The following is a 21833-nucleotide window of genomic DNA, read 5'->3' on the forward strand; positions in this document are numbered from 1 at the left end:
GGCACTCAAAGACGCTTCATAAGTAAAAAACAGAAGACACAGAACATATACACATGTAATAGAATGGTTAATTTGGGTTGCCTGCAGCCGCAATTTGATAAATCAACTAATTTAATTAAGTGTAATAGATTTAAGAAATAAAAACACTTCTGTCTTTTTCTTATAATTTTCAGATTGGTGTCAGGGGTATTAAATTGGTGATATTTGATTTTAAGTAAGGGAGTGAAAGGGGTCAAGGGAAGATGGGGGGACAACTAGGAACAGCCTCTGTTGGCTTGCTTTTACTCTTAACTGATGGGGAACACTTTATTTTTATTATCTGTTTGGATTCTCAAAAACTCTAAATCAGGACCAGGTGATTTATTTATCTATCTATTTATTTATTTATTTATTTATTCTATTTATTTTTTATCGGGGGGGGGGATTTCATATAGAAATATATGTCGGTCACATGACCGCCAGTTCAGCCTGATGATCGTGAAAGTTCCACAATGTTCCTGCAGGTTCTGTCCAGATCCTTGCATGAATTATTGGGTTTCCAGGGGATCGAACGCCTGGACGGATCACATTCCGAGGCGAATAAAGTGATAGTAATTCGGTCACAAGTGATTCTTGGTTCTGAAGGGTTCTCTCAGTGTGCTCTCAAGCTTAGATTCTCGCCAGGTTCTCCGTCTTCTTCCCACAGTCTAAAAACACTCAGAAGGTTAACTGAATACTTTACATTGCCTGTCGGGGTGAATGAGAGAGTGAACAGCTGGATGATTGACAGCTGACCTGCCCAGGTTAAACCTCGCCTTTCGCTCAGTGAGTGAAAAAGGCAATGCCAGCCCATCACAATAACAACAAAACCACAAATCCCCTAAAATGATGATGAGATTTAACCGCAAGAACTAAGCTGAGACTGTCAGTGGAGGGAAGGTGTCGCGCTGACGTCATAAAGTAAAGGAGGATGAGATACATAAAATGAAATATTTATAAATACACAAATATATGTAAAGGAAAAATCTAAGTCTTCCTTCATCTTTCACTCTTCTTTCTTTCTTCACATCTTTTTCTTTTATTGATTTTTTTTTTTCTTTTGTCGACATCCTGTTTGTCGTTCTCGTCGAATCCCTGGTAAAAGAGTCCAAACCACTATTTTGTGCTCCCTCCTCCTCCTTGTCCTCCAGCAAACCATCACTTCATCCAAACGATGTTGATTTAACATCAGAAAAAGATGTAAATTTAACGTCCCGTGGGAATCTGTGGAAAGTCCACGGCTCCTCTTTCTCCTCTTCCTCCTCCTCCTCCTCCTCCTCCTCTTCCTCCTCCCAGCGCCTTGACCCTGCAGGCGGTTGGCACGTCCTGTGGTTTGTGTCACGCTGGGAGTCCCGGCGGCGGTTGATTACAGGCCGCTCGATGACGAGCTTGCAAAAAAAAAAAAAGTTCAGTCGTATTATGCCGACGGACTTGTTGCAACATTCTGTGAGAACTGGAACGGGTTAGAACTCCCTGTTTTATAACAAAAAGCAGGAACCCCCGAGATTCACTGGAGAGGACACGCCTCCTTTACGTTTTTCACACGGGATTGTCAGAAAGGAGGAATAAGTCATCAGAACGCTGCTCACTGCTTGTTGTCAATGTTCCGTGTCTGAACACGACACGAGGACCATTCGTTTTATTTCGGTTTGCTTGGATTTATTGGAAATTTGGGCGTTTAATTTATATCGCTTCTACTTTTTTAGACTGAAATTTTTAGCGGATATGCCTACTGTTCGGACAACACCCGACATCTTTTAAATCTTGGTGTTTTCCCTTGAAAGTGCTCCAGAATTTCCAAGACCGAGTTGAGCTGGAGTCTCCCGCTGATCCTTTGTGTGTTGCAGATTACATTCTCAGATTAAACTGATCCTCTTCATTCAGCTTCCAGCACAATCAGTGATTTACCCTCAGGGAGTAGAACTGTAATGTGCACTAATTGATTTAAGGCAGACCACCCCCCCCCCCCCCCCGCCCCCCCCCCAACCCCGCTTCCACACCGAGCATTCCCATTCTAGGAGCTTGAAAAGTCGACTAAAGAACTCCCAGCGACGGAAATAGATTTTCACCGGGTCGTCGGGAAAGGAGCGAAGTGGGTCACTTCTGAGTCCCGATTCCATCTTTTGATTGGGTGCGTCTGAAGGAGGTGCCTGCAGGGGGCGGAGGGGGATCCGAGGAGGGAGGGAGGGGGCGTCGTTCTGATAATAACGTGCTAAATTAGTGGCGTTTCAGCTGGAGGGGGTGTAACATGTTTTATTCATGCGAACAGGTGTGACGCCACAGCTGCTCGTCTCCTCTTCGTCGCAGGTCGCAGGAAACTTGTTAATTGGCTTTCAGCCGTTTCCCGCCTCGCTGGATCGGCTACAAGCAGCTAGAAGTTAAGCGGCGGCTCATTTTCTTTCCTTATGATAAGGAAGAAATAGCTGAATATTTCAAAAAGATTCTGCCTTGAAATCCGTAGAAACGATCATAAAGTTCCCGGAATATTAACTTTTTTTTTTTTTTTCGAAATTAAAAACAAAACGAATCCGTGAAATCTTTGTGAAAATTCCCTATAACAATTGAGCTCAAATGAGACAATTTTGACCAAATTGGTTCAAATTCAGAAGAAAATCCCCTGCAAATTTGAGGAAAGACTACAAAAGGGAGGTTTGGAAATAAAAAGTACCTCATTATCGATACCAACAACACAGAGGTCATTTTTACGAAAACCATTTGAGAAAATCAGAAAATAAAAATGTGAGCAGAAATTATCTTATAGATGCGGAACAAAAACCTGAAGGTTCCCTGATCGATTTCACTTCAAATCAAAAGAAAATAACCAGCAAATCCCCAAAACAAAATCAGGAAAAGAAACTTTTTAAAAAGTACAAATGATTTAACTATTATATCAGCTTCGTTTATTGATGCCTGAATGTCCCTTTGTTCAAAATGACCCGCTTGTCCATATCGACGTAACATTTCTCCGAGTCCCGGATCGTTCATCGAAACAAGTGAAGGTGGAGACGGGGCAGCCACTTCCTGTCTGCCTGATTCAAACCTAAATCCCCCTGACTGCTGTCAGTTGGGCGGGGTGGGGGTGTCAAGTGTCCCTCTCCCTCACCGCACAGAAAGGTCATATCGCATGCAGATGGCAGGGATGCGACATCGTGATCCTCCTGTCCTTCAAGGACACACACGCACACGCACACGCACGGACTGGGCCATCTGTCCAAGGGCCGGGGGCTGTGGCATTTAGACTTGATTTGAGGGGGTGATTGATTAGGATAACATCTTATTTTCAACCCCAGACAGTGTTTACAGCCCATAAATCAGCAACGTTTCCTCCTTCCTCACCGACGGAGACGAGGCCGACGGCTGTGGTCGATGCTCGGACTGCTAAGACCCCCGTCGGGGGGGTCGAGGTCGGAGGGGGGGCATCACGGGGTCGCAGCGATGAGTCGAGCTGCGTCTGGAACTTGAAGATTCCATCACAGAGCCGTGAAGCAATATGATGTGGCCTCCGCAACACAGGGGCGGCGCTGTAGGGACGGAGTATCCTGAGCTACCCGTTATGTCGGAACGGCAGCTGGTTTTCTGCTAATTTCTTTTAAAAACAAATTTTTGATTTGGAAACCAGACAAGATAATGTTATTTATTGCACATGTTTAGGGTTATGTTTTTCAATTTCTCTACAGAGCTGCAGGTCATTCTTTTATTTTACTTTCCTTTGATTGTTAGATCGTAACCCAATTAAATTGAAGTACATTTATTTGAAATTCAACTTCTTATAGCGGTATTATTTCGGCCGAAATGGAAATTATGTTTTTTTTTTTTTGAACGCCATCTCAAACCTGACGAGCTGATTCCTGTGAAACACGGCTGACCCCCCCCTTCAACATTCAGATCAATGTTCTGTTAGTGAACCTGTCAAGTCAACCCCCCCCCCCCCCGTTTAATGTTTGTGCTTGTAACACCCTCCTGAGCCTTGCCGGGGTCATGGGAACTCGCAGCTGCTGGCCCGACCCTATGCCGTCTCCGTTTGTTTGCAGTCCGCGAGAAAAAAAAAAGGAAAAATTGCCTTGCACCTGAACCAATCTAGAGCATGTGGGGGAGTAGCAGGGGCGGAGTTAGCAGACATTTTCTTGCCACTCATTGGTTCGTTTCTTCTCGATTTAGAATATCCCAGGTTTGGGGTTTCAAAAGATTCTGATTTATTAAGTAAGACCGTTTTTACACTCAGAATTGATTTATCTGACTTTTTATATCAGTACCCTGTTTTTCGCATTTTTGGATCGGGATTTTACTTTTTTGTTAATTTTACGTTACACTCACACACAAGCACAAACCCCATTTACAGTCAGCCATTTACTTTTGGTTGAAAATACAGCAGTTATTGATGAGGATCTTTCGTGAATTTCGGTTTAATGAAGGACATGACTTTGTCATGACCTTGTTATTACCTCACCGCGTCCTGAGGCAGAATTGACGTGTGTTTCAAAGTGTGTTTGTGTACGAGCTGCGCGTATCAGAGTTTCTGTGTGAACTCCGCATCATGTGAGAGTCAACGTCTCTATCAGAGTTTCAGTCTGGCTGCTGTGTGTGTGTTTGTGTGTGTGTGTGTGTGTGTGTATTAGCTTGCACTGTGATAACCTCTGTACCCCCTTGTGTTTCAGCGAGCGTTCACAGTGATAGTGGATGCGTGGGACAAAGACAACGACACTCACAGCGGTAAGGCTATTTCTTCTCTGACCTTCAAACCTCCGTCTCTTCTCAAGAATGTCATGTTTGCCTTCACGACTGGGTTTCTCTTGATTTTGACTGAAGTGCGTCCTCAGAACACACTGTGACCTTGCAGCAGGAAGGTTCCTGGTTCCGATAGGCTCGGTTTTCTCTGTCAGGATTCCCCAGGTTCGTTTTGTGCCCTCCTAGGTTATGAAAGAAGATGAACGATGAAAATGGCGGTTCTGTAACTTCTGTACGGCTTCTGAGTTCAGAGGTCAAAGATCGTTGTTACCACCTAACTCGAGTTTTCTATTCTGTTCAAAATTTTGAATCGTCTCCATTTTGTCCTGCCTCGGTTCTCCCTAGTGTCTCATTGATGACTCAAAATTGTCTGTAATTGTGAAGAAGAGAGCGATTGCCTGGATAACTTATAGCTGACCCATCCTCTACCCAATGTCAGTTGGGTTCGGCTCAGTCCCCGTGACCGTGTCGGCAGGATAAACTGATTTCATTCCTGATAATATGAGACTTTCGATGCCTGAGGTGTTCTACTTTTTTTCCCAGTCTATATTTTTTTCTTTGCTTGTTTATTTCTTCCTTTTTTGATTCTCATTTAATGCTCTTGCTTTATCATTTCGACTTCCTTCTCTCCGTTTTTCTTGTAACTCGCCTTAAAATTGCGAGAATTTTTTTCAATGATGATCAAAGAACCCTCAGAAATGTTATTCCGAATGGAACCGATCAAAGCCGACGTTCCAGCTGATAGAAGTACTTCTAAAATATTAGCAGCAGTATAACAAAACGAAAAAAAAAAAAAAAAAATTAAAAAATTTCACATTATGCCTGAATCTTATGTTCTGTCCTGGTGATTGACAGGTCACGGGACCTTCCCATTCTCTCACCCTCTCCTGGTGGGAGGAGGGGGGCCTTTTTTCAGCGCTCCCTATATTAAGCTTTGCCTTGTTAAGCCATTAATTACACACTGCGGACGTCTTTTCGTGCCGCCCCTCCCCCCACTGTTGCCTGGGATGTTCGCCTCCTAATTAGCATCTCGCCAGCTGTCCAGCTACTGCCACTTCATTATCAGGCGGCAGGCCGGCATCCAGGCCTGGGTTGGGGTGGGTGGGAGGCGGTGACAGGCAAGCGGGGGTCCAGACGCCCCCCCCCCCCCTCCCCCCCCCCAAATCCCCCCGGTTGTAACTCTAGATGCTTGTTGAACGTAGACGGACTGTGCTAAAAATATCACATCGCAAGGAAAAGCCTTCCTTTCTCTGCTTAACAGGAAGTTTATTCTGGGTTGTTTTTTAGAATTTTGTCAGGTTGATTTCCTTTTATGTGTGTGTGTGTGTGTGTGTGTGTGTGTGCGTATCTGCATGTGTTCACTATTTTGCACAGCAAGGAATATCATTAGTAATTCAGTTTCTTAAAATTAGCAAGACAGTACTGGAAAGTACCAGAAAATAAGCAAACAAATACCGAAATTGTTCACCAAATGACCTGGAAAATGACTTCCTTGAGAGTGCCTGAAAATGAACAACAAAACCTACTTGAAAATTACATGAAATTACATCACGATTAAATGAAAGTTAAACCATTTTGCAGCATTAACTGAAAACAATCATTTATCAAAATTGACAAAAAATATAAAAAATAAATAGATAAATGAATAGAAATTACTGTGAAATGAACAAGGACTTACCTGAGAATTGTCAAAGAGCAAACAGAATAATAGAATACAAAGAAAAAAAAATCACAAAAACCTTACTATTGGTTAGACGTCCCTGGATATCAAACACAGACAGGAAATGAACTAGGGATGAAAAAACTGGACAAACAATATTTAAATCAGCAGGAAGAGATTGATAGTTGATAGCTGGCTCAGACTCAGATTGAAGAGTTTGGTGATTCACTGCTCACCAGGTGGTTGAAGAGGCGGCCTGCATTTCTGGGCCGTTAGAAAATCACCTCTGATGACGCAATGATTCAGTCTTTACATGATTACATAACTGAGTTTTAGTGATAAACTTTTCTTTGTCCGAGTGAAGGGATTGAGGAGCCAAGTGTTTTGCTCAAAGGTTAAATCTGCCGACAATTTTGGTTAAAAAGGTTTGGCTTTCCAAAAAGAGGCTAATAATTGTCAGAAATTTTTTATATTTTTTTCTAAAAATGCACACAAGTTCCTACTTGTGTGCATTTGTTGGGAAGTATTGTCTAACAGAATATTCATGTGTGTCATTGATTTGCTCAAATGAGGAAGCAACATCAAGACGAAACATAATTTTTTGTTATGGTTTCAGAAATGTGGGGTTTTCACCCCAAAAAAAAATTCTTTTGATGATAGTAACCAAAGTTTGTCGATGAGAGTGTTTTTTTTTTTTTTTGAAGCTGTTCACCCAAATTTGGTTAGCCGTGACCTCAAGCCATGACCAGGTAACTCAGCAGGACATTTGAATGCTCTGACATTGCAAGCTTCTTCAAGATGAACTCTGACAACAAGATGAAAGGTTTTATTTTCGCGTAAAGGTAGAGCTTCTGTTTTGGTTAAACTTTTGCACAAACCCATTGGTCCAAATTCCTTGACCCATCCTGAACCCTGGTTAACATTAACTGATCCTGCAGTAAGAGGTGGGAGGAAGGCAGGTGCAGATGCTGCTCTGGTACGGAGTTGCTGCTTGATGGTCAGTATTAGCTTGTTTGCTGTGGGTGGTTTCAGCGGTAGTAACTGGCTCACAGAACTACAATCACAGAAGAAGGGAGTCAGAGAGCAGCCCTGAGAACATCAGAACTATTTGCCCTGAAGTGGATCATTCGACCCTAAGAAGAGTCCACCTTGAGAATGTTGGAACGTTAGACTGTTTGTAACCTTGGATCATTGGACCTTTGGAAGATTTCAGCCTTGGATAATTGGACCCTGAGAATATTTGAATATGAGAACACTGGCTCCTGGTATCATGAGAACTTGGAATGAGACTGTTGGATTACTGGACCCTGAGAACATTCAAATCTGGGATAATTGGTCCTTGGGAACATTAGAAACTGGGATCACTGGTCCCTGGGAACTTCGGACCCTGAGAAGATTGAATCCTAAGAATACTGGATGCTGAGAACATTCGAACCTTGGATCACTGGCCCCCATGAAGAGTGGACTCTGGCATTAAATCCAAAAAGACCAAATTTGGAGAAGTGGGGCATATCAGACCCAGGAATGTTGGACCATTCTACTGTTTTCCCACTTGGTGCCCGATAAATCTGAACAACATCAGATCCCAGACTTGATATTGGATAAATACTTTTATTTTTGCTGCAGTTGATAGTGGTGCTCTGAGGTCTGAAGAGGGGACCGAAACTTGGACCAACTCAACTCAAACACAGCGACTCAAGTCTTGACTCAGCTTGGATGGGGAATGAAATGAATGAATCCAGGATTTGTTATTGTGCTCTCTTACTTCACCTGAAGGATACAGGGGCTCATTTTACATTTACCACCGCAGCACTTTCACTCTTTAGCTACTTGGAATGCAGCAAGCACTGTTCCCTGAACCTTAGGCAAACCCCTCCGTCACCCGTGAGCACTGGGTCAAGATCTGGAGGAAGTCCGCAGGTATGTTGGCTTTTGAACCCCACCCCCCTTTGTGTCCTTGCACAGGACTGGGGGTGGGTAAAGTGGCAAAATTATCACCCGATTCCAAGGTAAGAGCAGCTTCTTTACTTTCTCTGCCTAGGCTTTTTGTGTCCGGTTGTGTTTTCATAGAGGCGGGGGGCTTCCTGCTGCGCAAACAGCCTGGACAAATATTCTTCTTCTATCTATCCCTGTGGCGTCTCTGACCTGCGGCCCAGAGCCCGTCACATGATGTTCCATTGGCCCACCGACACGCAACAGCTGTCTGGAGTGTGTCCCCCCCCCGCCCCCATAGACACACACATGAACACATAAATACAATATACAAAAATACCCCTTCTTTTCATCAGTCATTTTGTTGCCGGACTTTAAATTGCCCTGAAACATATTTCCACTATTTCAAAAAAGATGCGGGGGACAGATACATTCTACCCCCTGGCACAGAACAAGGATCACAACATCACCTTGGTTACAGACAGCCCCCGCTGGTAAACAGGTCAACGTGAGAATATGACAGCTTCTTTATCGAAATGGTCAAGATACGCGCCGATTGTTGTCTGACACTAACCGGCGCCCTCCGAAAAACAAAACTGGATGGAAGGTGTAAAATACAGATGATCACGTTTGTCCCGAATATAATCAGCTGCTTGGAACCAACTCGTTGAAAGCGCCCACGAGAGGGAATTGGGGGGGGGGGGTTAAATGGCCCTGGCCGTTGCTCTCCCCGGTAACAACGGCCTTTCCTGGTGTGTCTCCTCACAGAGTAGAGATCCAGTGATTGGTGTGTATTTTCGTATGTAATTTCTAGAGACGAACAGCCGTGAGCGGGTTTGTATTCAGTTGGTGTGTGTGTGAGTGTGTGTGAGAGAGAGAGAGAGAGAGAGATGTGTGGCAGGGTGGCAGCCAAGGCTTGGAAACCAGGACAGATAGAAAATTAGATTTTACAAACTTCAGAAGTGACTTTGAAGTTCTGGAAGTAGTTTTACCGAGGGTTTTAAAAATGATAAAAAAATGTGTTTTGTCATCAAGATTTTAGAAATTCATTTTACCGTATATAATAAAGTAATTGTCATGAGGCATCAGAGGGGCGAGGCACAACGGTGTTCCCCGGATTTTTATGGAGCCTTGTTGGAACATGACTTTGGGTCCAAAATTCCAAGCGTTCCAATTTTTCTCAATTCTTTTCTCAGTCTTTGAATTAATTTTTCCCAGACTCCAGTGTATCCAGGGGCCGGTGTTCCCTAGATGGAAGCTCTTGAGAATTTGGTCAAAAATCCAGTGTTCCCCAAGTTTCAATGAGATCAGATTCCAGGTTCCATTGTTCCCACAGTCCCATGATCCCCAAATATATATAGCATCTTTTAGGAATCTTATGGGGGTCTAGTGTTCTAAAGGATACAAAATTCCATGTTCTAGTGTCACTTGATGCCATGGTTGCAAACCGGCGTTGGGGGACGCTGCATACAAAGTCTCTTAAAGCCCAGCGTTGGTTAGGGAACCTTAGCCTGTTATTTTTTGATATTGAACCCCCCTTTTCAAATGCCTTTCAATAATCAGATTAATTACATGCTGGCTTTTGACAGGCTCTATCTAGAAGAGATGGGTAATGGTGGGTTCTTTACAAATAGTGGGTTCAATGTGATTACAAAAATACATTAATGATTGTTTTTTTTCCAACATTTGAAGTTTGACAAAAACGCTTTGTGTTTTTCTTTTTTCCAGTAATGCACATAATCTTATTTTTAGATTATTAAGATAAGTCAAAATGAAAATTAAACCCAAGGAAATGCATCGCGCTGAGTTGGGAATGGTGGGAAAACTGATGTCCACAGTGGACATGACACTACTATGTTAATGCTAATGTCAGACTTAACTATCTGAGTAACCCGATCACCATGAACTGATCTGGAGTTTTGGATGTGCTGTGATTCCAATCTGAGGTGAACGTGGTTTGCTAACTAGCTGACAGCGAATGGCTGTGCAGTTTTTGCCAGGGAATATACATCGCCAATCCTACAATAATCACAAACTTAATAAGCTAGCCCATTCATTCATTCTCTATTCTGCATAACCTGGTCAAAAGATCATTTGGAGCTGAAGCCAATCACAACTGGTTGAACTTGGTTAAACCAGGATGAGTTACCAACCAATCACAGGGCCACACGTAGAGACGTCTATCGTCCCATTCACACCTGTGGACAATTTAGTCCTCAATAAAGATGCAGAATGTGTTTGGGCAGTGGGAACAGGATAGAGATCCCAGAGAGAACGCAGACAGGCAGGTGAGAACATGGAGAACCAATATAAAGAGAACCCAGTCTGAATAAAACCATGAACCTTGTGGAGCAGCATCAAACGTAGCTTTCCTGACATTAGAGTTTTGTAGCAGGAGGCTTTTAACCTTCATTCAGCCAAATTCACCATTGTTATATCTTTTTACAGTTGATCAAAGTAATTATCCTCTAAAAGTTCCCTCATGGAAAATTGGTCGGCAGAAGTTTTTGAATAAAAAGTCCCTTTAATTTCTGAAAATATTATAAAGTCATGACAAGTCAAAAGAATTTGAATACTTTATTTTCTTAATGTTTATGAACTTTTTTTTACATTTATACTTTCTGTGTTGTGCAAACATGAATGGTTTCAAAGCAACTCTAAACGAAAATACAGTGGTCTTATTTAAGGAATGAAAAGAATCACAAATATTGTAATTAGTGAAAAATATATAACTTATTTAAGATGCATTTGTCTTCTTTGCATTTTATGAATGACTTTTTAGATGCTGTTTTTTGTAAAGGATTCTGGAGCCAGGGATTCATCTATGTTCCCAGCAGGAGGACAGAACAGGGAAAAAAAGTACAAAGAAATGATGACAGCAACAACAACAAAAATTCCTTCTTGGTCACAACACTGGAGTTCCTTGAGAATGAGCTAAAGGACGCTTTCATATATCGCCCTTCCTCGTCTGCTCCGCGTCTCTTATTATTTCCGCCCTGGCTCCGGAGGAGCGGGGGCTGGATTTCCTGCATGGTGGGAGGACTGCAAGAAAACTCGGACTGGTTATCAAGCCCTCGCAGACCCTCTACACCCTCTGTTTGCGCTTGTTTTACCTTCCTATCCCACTCCTCCACCCCTCCCGCTCATTCTCAGTGGGATGCTGGTGCAGTGGTCTAATCTTGCTAAACACCAGGTTGTTTTGGTCAAAAGCACGTCACAGGAATCTGACCAGTGTCTCGGAATGTCATTGAGAATTTCTGCTGCTGCTGTTTGATGTTTGTCCAGCAAAAAAAAAAAAAAAAAGGCCCTGGAGCCTGATGCTCAGTAAAGATTTGTGGATGTTACTTTGAGCTACACGGCACTGTATTTCCAGATATCTTAGGTTATTTAATGTTGATTTCAGTATCATTGTTAAAGTAAATCCACTGTTTACTGTTATCTGCAATGGTAAACCAGGTTAACAAACAGGGATTTTGATAATACGAGTACAAAATATACCAGAATTAACGTTCAGTAATAACAGAATCAACTTTTTTTTTTTTCCCGTCATTTTTTGTATCCCTTGCTTTACTGTCCCGCATTCAGACGAGGAGCTACTGATCGAGCGCAGCATCCACCGAGGGATGATCAACCCCGGTGAGGAGAGGAAGGTGGTGGAGTCCCGCAGCACTGCGGCCAGCCTAAAGTACTCCATCCGCGTGCGCTGTGATGAGCACTACTACGGCAGCAAGTGCAACAAAGTGTGCCGCCCCCGTGACGACTATTTTGGACACTACGTGTGCGACCATTTGGGGGACCGGGGCTGCATGGAAGGCTGGATGGGGCCCGACTGCAGGACAGGTGAAGAGGCGGGTGGGAAGGGGAACTGGGGTATGTTAAAAAAACAAACTATAGATCAACAGGAAAAAAAAAAAATCAGGACGTAATGGTAAGGAGGTCGCAGCAGGTCAGACACAAGTACTGAATTTAAAACAAATTTAAGTAAAAATTGGAAATACATCCTGTTAGGGTTGGATGCATGGCAGGCATGCACTTGGAGAGCGCACACCTGCCGCAGATTGCCTGGTGCTCAGAGCTAGCACAAATTACTGGCAATCAGTGCAGGCTTAAGAGCTGGAGCTTTAGCCTCAATGGTTGCTGTGTCACTCAAGGTCACTCCTGTGCCCTTCCACTTCAGCCCATAACAGATAACCCTGGCTGTGCCTAGAATTTTTTGCCAATAAATGCCTTGAAGAGCATTGATGGCTCTACCCCCTCTTGAAACTAATCCAACTTACTGCCAGAAATGTGGACCAAGCTTCGTCATAGGTCATACAGGAACCAAATGACCTGTATAAGAGGGTGCTCCATGCTCCTGGAGCACCTTACATAGGACACCCCAAGGGTTACGCTCAAATACCTTTTCCAAGTCTACAGAGCACATTTAGAAATACTTGGACGATCACCCGTGCACCCTCTGGGATGTAGTGCTGGTCTGCCGTTCCATGACCAGGACAAAAACCACAATGCTTGTCCTGTATCTGCGTTTCAGCTATCCAATGGATCGTTCTCTCCAAGATCCCCCAAATTACATTACCAGGATGGCATGTAATCCCACTGGAATGGAGAGAATGACTCTCCATTTCCCCCTTCCTTAGGGGGGAATGGAGAGTCTTGTTCCACCACCTACAGGTGCATCACAATGTTGCCAAGAGAGCCCCACAACATCCAGAGTCTTGAGGAACTCAAGGACTCCCTCTTCAGTTTGACAGCATCCCTCACTGCCAATTCTAGAGTTACACATCCCCAGTCTGATGCTTCAACAATGGAGGTATATAATATGGCCCACTTTGACTCAGTGTCCCCCACCTGTCCGAGTTCCTGTTCAAAGTTCTGCCGGAGGTTGTACTTGAGGCTCCTTCTGACACCGGATTCTGCCAGACCTTTCCATCAGACCCTCACAACCTGCTTGGGACTGTCGTGCCTGAGTGGCATTTTGCTCATCCTTCAGCAAATTCCCACCACCAAGTGGTGATCGGTTGACAACTGTCACCTGCGTGTCCAGGACATGCAACTGCAAATCCGATGATACGACCATAAAGTGAATCATCGAATTACGGACCGGTATGTCCTGGTGCCAAGGTCACATGTTTACACCCCTTGAACGTGGTGGACAGTCTGTGAGGAGCACAGAAGTCCAGTGGTAAAACACATCCTCTTATGGATGGTGAAGCCATGGAAAGGGCTTGCATTGTCTTTTTGGCCTGTGCTGTGCCCGGCTGGCCATGGGCAGGCCTTCATGGATGCAAACCTGGCCCCCCTGGCGCTTGCCATCCAGCCGTCAGTGGAAGAAAAATGAATATATAAAACCGAAGAACATAATATATGGAAAAATAATAAGCTGTTCTTGGAAGAAGGCAATAACACAAAAAACCTACCTATAAGGTTTTTTGTATTTCTTCGAAAAAATGTGGCCTAACTTATTGACAAAAATCTGTTGATTAAATAGCAATATATACAAAATTAATGGATGCATATTTAAATGAATCATCTGAATCCTCAGCATCCTGCCATTTTGGCTCAAAGATCACTGGGACCTGACTCAAGATGACATTGTTTTGCTTTTAAGTTTAAATCAAATGTTCACTTGGGGTCTCCATGTTCTGCCTGATTCTCCCCAGGTTCTCAGTCTTTTTCCCACAGTCCAAAATCAGTCAGATGGTTCATTCAAGACTCCCCTCTGTATACATATGTATATAATATAATACTTATATTATTATAGAGAAGAGGATATAGAGGAAATGGTTAGATGGACAATATCTATGCCATGAAATCAGTGGATATTCAGATTTAATTTTTGAAAACAGTGGAACATCAGATTTCTTTCAGTCTTGATTAAGAACATCAGAAGATCGTCTGTAAACAAATTTAGTTTCTGTCAGTGAGGCCCATTGGCAAAGCAGCTTCAAAACTGATTACAGTTGGTCAGAGGATAAGACATTAAGATATAAAAATACAAAAGTGGAACACTGATACAATAAGATTTAGGTTTAAACAGATTACATTTCACTGTAATTGTCAGATATGAAAAAAACAACACAAGAATATAAAGACCATAAAAACATTGAGGAGCTTCCCCCAGCTCCTCTCATTTTCTTCAATTTGTTTTTAAATGATTTGCCCTTAAGTCATTCAAGAGACTCATACTTGAATATATTTTGTAAATGTCTAAAGAACTCTGAACTTTCTCTCTGAATTTTATAAATCTTTTAATGTAGTTTCTCGAATGAGACTCAATGGCCATATTCACCAATTCTTAAAATAATGTTTTGTCATTAGCACATTTTAATGATTGACTGTCTAGTTGTTCCTAAAGTGCAATTTCAAAAATGTAACCAAAGCCTTTTAATCACATAGTACAATAGAACCTCGGCTTCCAAATAGTAATGTTTTTTTGACAAAGACTGAAATGTTCGTGAACCGAATCAATGTTTCCTATTGAGATCAATGTAAATCCCATTGATCCGTAGCACCAGAAAAGAAAAGAGCACTCCTTTGAAACTTTTTTATGGGTTAATTTTCTTGGCAGAAATACAAAATGGAATTGAAGTTAACCTTAATTATTGCTGTGTTTCTGTTGTTTTTTCTCTACATGTCACCACTTGTAATTTGCGTTTCCTGGGCAAAAATAGCATGCAAATGTAAAGCCTTCTGGCATATGAGACCCTTGCTAACGCTATCTCCAGCAAGCTGTCTTTCACTAATTCAAACTAACAATCACTTTGCTTCATAGTTATCCCATAGTTTAGCCACATCAGCCGTCTTTGCACATATTTGTCCTTTAGGATTGTACTGATGGTTGACTTAACCGTCTCTCAGTGCTTGGCGAGATCTGTAACACGATCACCACCGTCACGTTCGTTTAATTATTATTTCTTTCTTCAGACTGACTGAAATTCCCAACTTCTTCTTAACACCACTAGCATTAACACTCTTGATGATGTCTGAATTCTGAATGATGTCTGACTTCCTAAAAAACAAAAAAAACATTATAACAGTAGAACACGATGAATGATGTAAACAACGCAGAGTACCACGCACTACATGAAAAGCCTGCGAGTTTGTTTTTGTGTTCATACACCAAGGCTTAAAATGTGATCGAAAATTCTGTTCGTAGGCTGATTTGTTCATAATTAGGGGCATTCGTAAGCTGAGGTTCTACTGTACAAATAACTTTATCGTCCCTTTATTAAGAAGAAGTTAAGGACAGCCTTGAGTCATTCAGGGTTTTTGATTTTGTTGTTTTTCCGCTATAAGTTTAGTGAATATTAATACCACCTTCTCCTCTTCCTCCAAAGCCATCTGCAAACAAGGCTGCAGTGTCAGGCATGGCTCGTGCAGCTTACCAGGAGAATGCAGGTGAGTCCCACCCCCCCCTTTTTTTTTAAACCTGTGTGTGTTTTGTTGGTTCTCCTCCGGGTGGCAGCTTTGAGCCCCTTCATAAAATATGACCTTGTTTTGATTGGGAATTGATGAGGAAAACAGCGGCAACACTGCCAGGTTGCAGTGATTAGGGTCGGGAGGATGGGGGTGTTGATAACATACCAACCCCCTCACTACCACCAGTTCTCTTGTTTCTCCACCTCTATCCGTCAGCTTTGCTCAGCTCCAGGAGGCCATTGTCTTTACTTCCTGTTCCAAAGCTGGCGGCAAGGCTGCCCACACACCATGGGATGTTTTCTTTTTTTTTTTTTTTTTTTTTTTGCTATAAGTTTCCTCCCTTCCTCCCTTGATTTCCCCCCACTCCATCTACCCCCCCTCTGTGCCACTCCTCCCAGCATCTGAAGCCCACATCATCCACTCGACCCCCCCTCCCCCCCCCACCATCCAAACCACCGCCCCCAGGACTTGTTTTGACTGGCAGCAGCCCGTGAGGAAGTGTGGATTCCACCCACAGGGTGGGTGGGATGGCGGGGTAAACAGTACACGGAGAAGCTGGGACAGGGGTCTTTGCCAAAGTTTCAAAATTTGCTCCCACTTCAATAAGGCGATGGCGTGGGAATGGCATCATTTAAAAAAAAAAAAAAAAAAAAAAACAAACAGGAAAAAAGACAGATAATAAATCCTGATGATTAAAAAACAAAAATTCGCTCAATGAGATTCTGCTTAAACAAAATACACTCCCCTGATATATGAAATGCACATGAGTATAAACAGAATCCGGCCATGGCATCACATTATGGTTGCACCTAACTGACCGACCATATATCGGACTGATCCAAGATGATGGGCGGCTGGTTGTAGTTTCCACCTCAACTGATCAAATGTTCTTGGCAATGAGGTGCAGTTTGGTTTGATTGGTACACTGACCATGCAACCTTTAGCCTCACAAGGATCAGCTTATTTTCGTCATCCTCCTCACCAGCTGCTGTTTGTCCTCGTGTCGAGGACAAACCGAATCGATCAATTAGATGATCAGCTTTCAGGCCAGGAAAGCGCTATTCAAACCGGTTGGATGGTCACTTTGTGAAAGGAACACCAGGGGTTCTTGTCAAACCCTCGTCATCTTGATGACAGAGGTAGAACCGGTCCATTTTACCCCAAATAAAGAATCCCAATGCATGAAGTTTCCAGCCAAGACAGAACATTCTCCGCAGGTTTGATGAGGAAAGAATTGCTGGGAACCACTGAAAAAAAATAGACAAATCAAGTCTTTTTTTTTCTCGAAGCCCTCAAGTTGAATCAGACAAACACCCCCTGGGAGTGTTTGAGCGCCGCGAACCCTTCGCATCATAACACTTTCCACACAAATCTCGCCGGTTCTGACACAACCAAAGTGACCGATGGTTCCCAAAACAAACCCCCCTTAAACTCAACAATGGGCACCAAACCCTTCACTTACTGGCACAGTCTCCCTGCAAATAAAAGAAAGAAAAGGAAAACATTGGCTCTTGATGCCACGCTTTGGTTCTGCCAGTAGAACCTGTGGGAACCGTCGATGTCAATAGGACCAAGACAGAGCCCGGAAGGGTTTCATTTTCGTCCATGACTTTGTGGATTTTAAAATTGCACTGCACCTAAACTCAAACACACACACGCACACAGATCAGTGTGTGACAGCTTCACTGATGACTATAGGCGCTTTTAGGAAGAAAAAAAGAAAAAAAAATGAAGTTGGGCAGGAGTTTGTTGTAGCAACTGGACGAGTGCAGCGATATTTAGATTTAGATTTGATTACATGTGGAACCAAGCTGTGCATTTAGACACAGAACAGCGAGCCAGAACCCACACACGTGCACGCACACATGCTGCACGGGGCAGCTGGGGAGAAGGTTGAAGCAGGTATGATCCAAAGGTAAGAAATGTTTTTTTTTTTTTCGTTTTTTTTTAAAAAGAAAAAGTTAAGTTGGCATTTCTGATTGGAAATGGATGGAGGAGGGAGAGGAATGTGTCTCAACATGTGATTTGGATCTTCATCTCGATCTCACAGATACACACACACACACACACACACACACCGACAGTAAGGCATGGCTCATCTGGAACGCATGAAGTGAAGTGTAATGTAGTTCAGGGGTCGTGGGGTTCAATTATCAGACATCAGAAAAATGCATATATATATGTGTGTGTGTGTGTGTGTGTGTGTGTATATATTACCTTAAAATGTGGAAAAATAAATAACGAATCTTTACTGTAATATCAATCTCAATTTCTGTTTTGTGTATGATGTTGTTTCACTCAGAGATACCAGAGCCTATCCCAGCTCTTATCAGGCAAGAGGCACAATATACCCTGGACTGGTCACTGGTCAATCACAGGGTCATATGTAGAGACGAACAACCATTCACTCTTTCATTCACACATCTGGGCAATTTTCCAATTATTCCAGTGAACATTCTGCATGTTTTTGGACTGTGGGAGGAAACCAGAGAACCTTGAGGAAACCCACACAACACAGGATAAACATAACAATTCAATCCACACATCCTGTCTTCATACTTGGAGTCCAATTCCTGAGAATATTCTTAAGTTTCAAGAAAGCTCATTTGGCGAGTGGAATCCTCTCGATGCAATTCCCACATCAGGTCTCCTTCGATAGTGCCACTGAGGGAAATGAAAGAAGAAACCTTAGTATTATAAGATCTTTCACTTTCAGATTACATCTGAGAGCTTCTTTCTCCTTTGAAGGAACCATACATTTGTTCTCATGCAGTTAAATTATCCTTTCTTCTTATTCTCTGTAACCACCAGATCAGGGAATCTCTGAAGATTCTCTGCTGAAATTGCCAGTGTCATCAGCATATCGCAAGTTCGTTTTTTTTTTTGCCCACCAATTTTTGAACCTCTTATGTCTGCCAGTTCTCTAAGGACCATTTCACAAGATCCATAGACATTGCATGACACTTCCTTATACCTTAAAATTCTGAGGGTTATCTTTTTGATGTGGCTCACAAGGCAGATTGTCTGATGTTGTTTGCAGTCCACAGCACCAAGTTTCGTTGGAATTACAATGAAGATGAACTTGCTCGGATCCCGTCGGAATTTCCTATCACAGATCTCACTGTAATCTTCCAAAGCTTCAACCATCTCTGCAACAACTCTATTTAGCCTCGTCTTAATGGCTGCCCGTAGCTCTGATTTTAGAATATTTAGACCTCCCACCGACTCTGGGAAACTTGGCATTGCCTCTCCCACATCGTAATATAGTTATCTAATGTATTCTGACCACCTCTTCAAGACTCCTTCTCTCTCAACTAACATGTTTTCATCTTTTGCTTTAATGCAACCAGATCATTTATCATTTATCCTCTTGTACATTCCATGGTTTTTGCCAACTTGATGTTCCATTTCAGCACGCTGACCATTCAGCCAGCTCTCCTTTGCCTCTCCACAGTTCTTAATCTGCACAAATCTCTATACTCCTTTCCTTGTTTGTTTCTAATCTTCTGTCATCCTTTTCAGTTTACCTCTTCTCTCTTTCTTCGACACAGAGTCTTCCGCTGTTTGGACAAAAATTTCTTTCTCTACATCCCATGTTGTCTCCCCTTCATCATCAATAGGGCTCTTGAACCGGTTCTTAACTTGAACTGAATACGCAAGGCTTGGACTGGTAGCCGTGGTCTGACTTTAAGTCTGCATTGACTTAAAGGTATGTGTTCACTCTTACAGTCTGCCCCATGTGTGTTTTCACACCATTTAAGTCTTAAAAATATGATTCCTCGAGCAAACACTGGGGTTTTTTTAGGTGTACTCACACCATTGCACCAGTCTGTGTCCGCAATCATTTCGGTCGCCAAGTCCATTAGGAATCACTGTTCTGCCACTCATGCCGCTGGACACCTTTCCATCAACATCTCAAATAATTATGTTACCCCTTGTGTTGTCTTGCGGGTCAAAAGTGACCCACTACCATGTTTAGCTGTAGAAAAAACACCTTTACCTATTTTTTTCCAACTTGGAATTTTATGATTTTTCCTAAAGAGACCCCATAATTAGAAAAAGTGAAACTTCTTTTTTGTTTATGTTTCCATGTGGACTGTACACCACTAGGGTACAGAGATTGTCTTATGGGTCATTTTTGACCCGTAGGACAAGGGGAGTAAACGCAATGTTAAGATCGCACGAGGGTTAATTTCGTTTGACTTGCAATGGGATTAGGCATCCTCCATGATCTCAGAGAGGGCATGGATGTCCTCATCTGTGCTGTCTGCTGTGGGTGCATACACTACTACGATAGCTATTTTGCCCCTTGAATTTCCCAAACAGCACCCTATTACTCAAGGTCCAGTAACCAAGGCTGCACTTTGAAATGGCAGTATTAGTTAACAATACTGATACCTCTTTCATGCTAATCACCTTCTGCTTTTTGAAAGCATCTGTGATGAAACCTCCGTTGTTTGGACACCTTTTTTCCTTTATACCAGCTATGAAGTTATTGAGTCTTCCATCCCCAACATTTCTTACATTCCAAATTCCAATCCCGATGATACTTCTGTTGCATACGCCTGCTTGGTCAAGATCGACCTGTGGCTCATGAGAAACACAACCAAGTGAATAACCTCCTTCAAATGATGGATAGACCCCTTTCCTTTTAATTGTGAAGTCCCACCATTTTCTTGGACAATACAGTGAAATTGTTTTCAATTGGCTTCTTCACCAAAGTCTGCTGGTCGGAACCGGTAACGCCTGGGTCTACTGTTGTTCGAAACGTCCGATCCTCCCCCGAGACTCCCGTGCTCCATAACTCTTGAAAAATGTAGGACAGGGCTTGGCTCTTTTAAGAGGCAGCCAAAAGTTCCCTTTACCATATTACATCCTTAGGGATTCGCTGCTTTTAAAGACCCAATTGGTGCCACCCAACAACATCCAGCACTCTGTTGTTAATGTGGTCCTCCTTTGGTGGGGGGTATTTGTTTGAGGGCCTGAGAATAATACAACTAAAAATATTATACCCTGTCTTTAAAACAGCGGGTTTAAATGTTTTTGAGTGTAGAGACGGAGAGAGAGAGAGAGAGAGATAAGGGAGTGCAGACAACTACGGAGATGGATAGTGGGAAAGAAAGACAGATAGAAACAAATATAGGGGTGAGAGGCAGAGAGAGAAGGGGGGGATGAATACAGAAAATGACAGGCAAGGTTTGTGAGAAATATACAGGCAGAGAGATAGATAAGTGGGAAAGACAGACAGACGGATAGAGGTAAACAGAGAGACAGACAGAAGAAAAGAGATTTACATAGTTTACAGGCAGAGCGAGGGAGAGTGAAAGAGACAGATTGACGAAATTGGTAAGAGGAAGAGACAGACAGGCAGACGCAGAGGGGGAGAGATAGGGAGAAACTGTCAGAGTAAAACCTAAAACTGTGTCTTTGGTATCCTGTTTCTTACACAAGCAACTCTAGCTCATGTGACACTGCTGAACACGTTTCCAGGCAACTGAGGTCTAAGTCCGGCTGCTGGATTTGGGCGCGAGGCTGCCCTCAAACACACACACACACACACACACACACACACAAACAAACACAGTGCCAGTGCCCCGTGCCCACCGGCCCGTCCTCTGGGTGTGGTTGGTCCGAGGCAGGCAGGATATTTCTGGCTCTCGCGGCCCCTCGCACTGATGGCGGCGTCGGGGCTTTCGGGTAAATGCCACCCTTCTGCTGTGGCTTGTCCGAGCCTTTTCTCCCACACTGCAGCCAGACAGGCTGGCCGTGCTGCCGCCGCCGCCGCAGCCCTGACACTGTGCAGGGCACCGCCGCCAACCACAGCCGCCGGACAACACTGTAGTAAACAATACTGTACACACACACACACACACACACACACACGTCACAGAGATGCAGGGTCACTCCAGATTGTTGCGGTCCGACGGAACACAAGTTGTGCAAAAGTGGCGTGTTTTTCTTTGGCCCGCAGCCTCGGCGACACTCGACCCACCGCCACAGTGTTTTCTTTTTATGATGATTTGAAGGTAGCTTTTTTTGTTGCTATTGCTTTAAAAAACCTTTTGATTGATATCTTTTT

The 21833-nt window shown here is 43.1% G+C and overlaps 1 protein-coding gene across 2 annotated transcripts in view; it reads left to right on the forward strand.

Annotated features, from left to right (window-relative positions):
- The window catches only part of LOC147237594 (protein jagged-2-like), a 57400-nt gene that overhangs the window by 7283 nt on the left and 28284 nt on the right, over positions 1-21833 (forward strand). For both annotated transcript variants that reach the window (XM_086151646.1, XM_086151649.1), the window contains exons 3-5: positions 4674-4728; positions 11921-12175; positions 15673-15733. In XM_086151646.1, coding sequence (XP_086007772.1) covers positions 4674-4728; positions 11921-12175; positions 15673-15733 — 371 coding nt within the window. The remainder of the gene's footprint in view (positions 1-4673; positions 4729-11920; positions 12176-15672; positions 15734-21833) is intronic.

The sequence above is a fragment of the Fistularia commersonii genome, chromosome 1 (genome assembly GCF_037954325.1).
Source record: "Fistularia commersonii isolate RoL2024-O1a breed Wild chromosome 1, RoL_Fcom_v1.0, whole genome shotgun sequence".
In the NCBI taxonomy this organism is placed as follows: domain Eukaryota; kingdom Metazoa; phylum Chordata; class Actinopteri; order Syngnathiformes; family Fistulariidae; genus Fistularia; species Fistularia commersonii.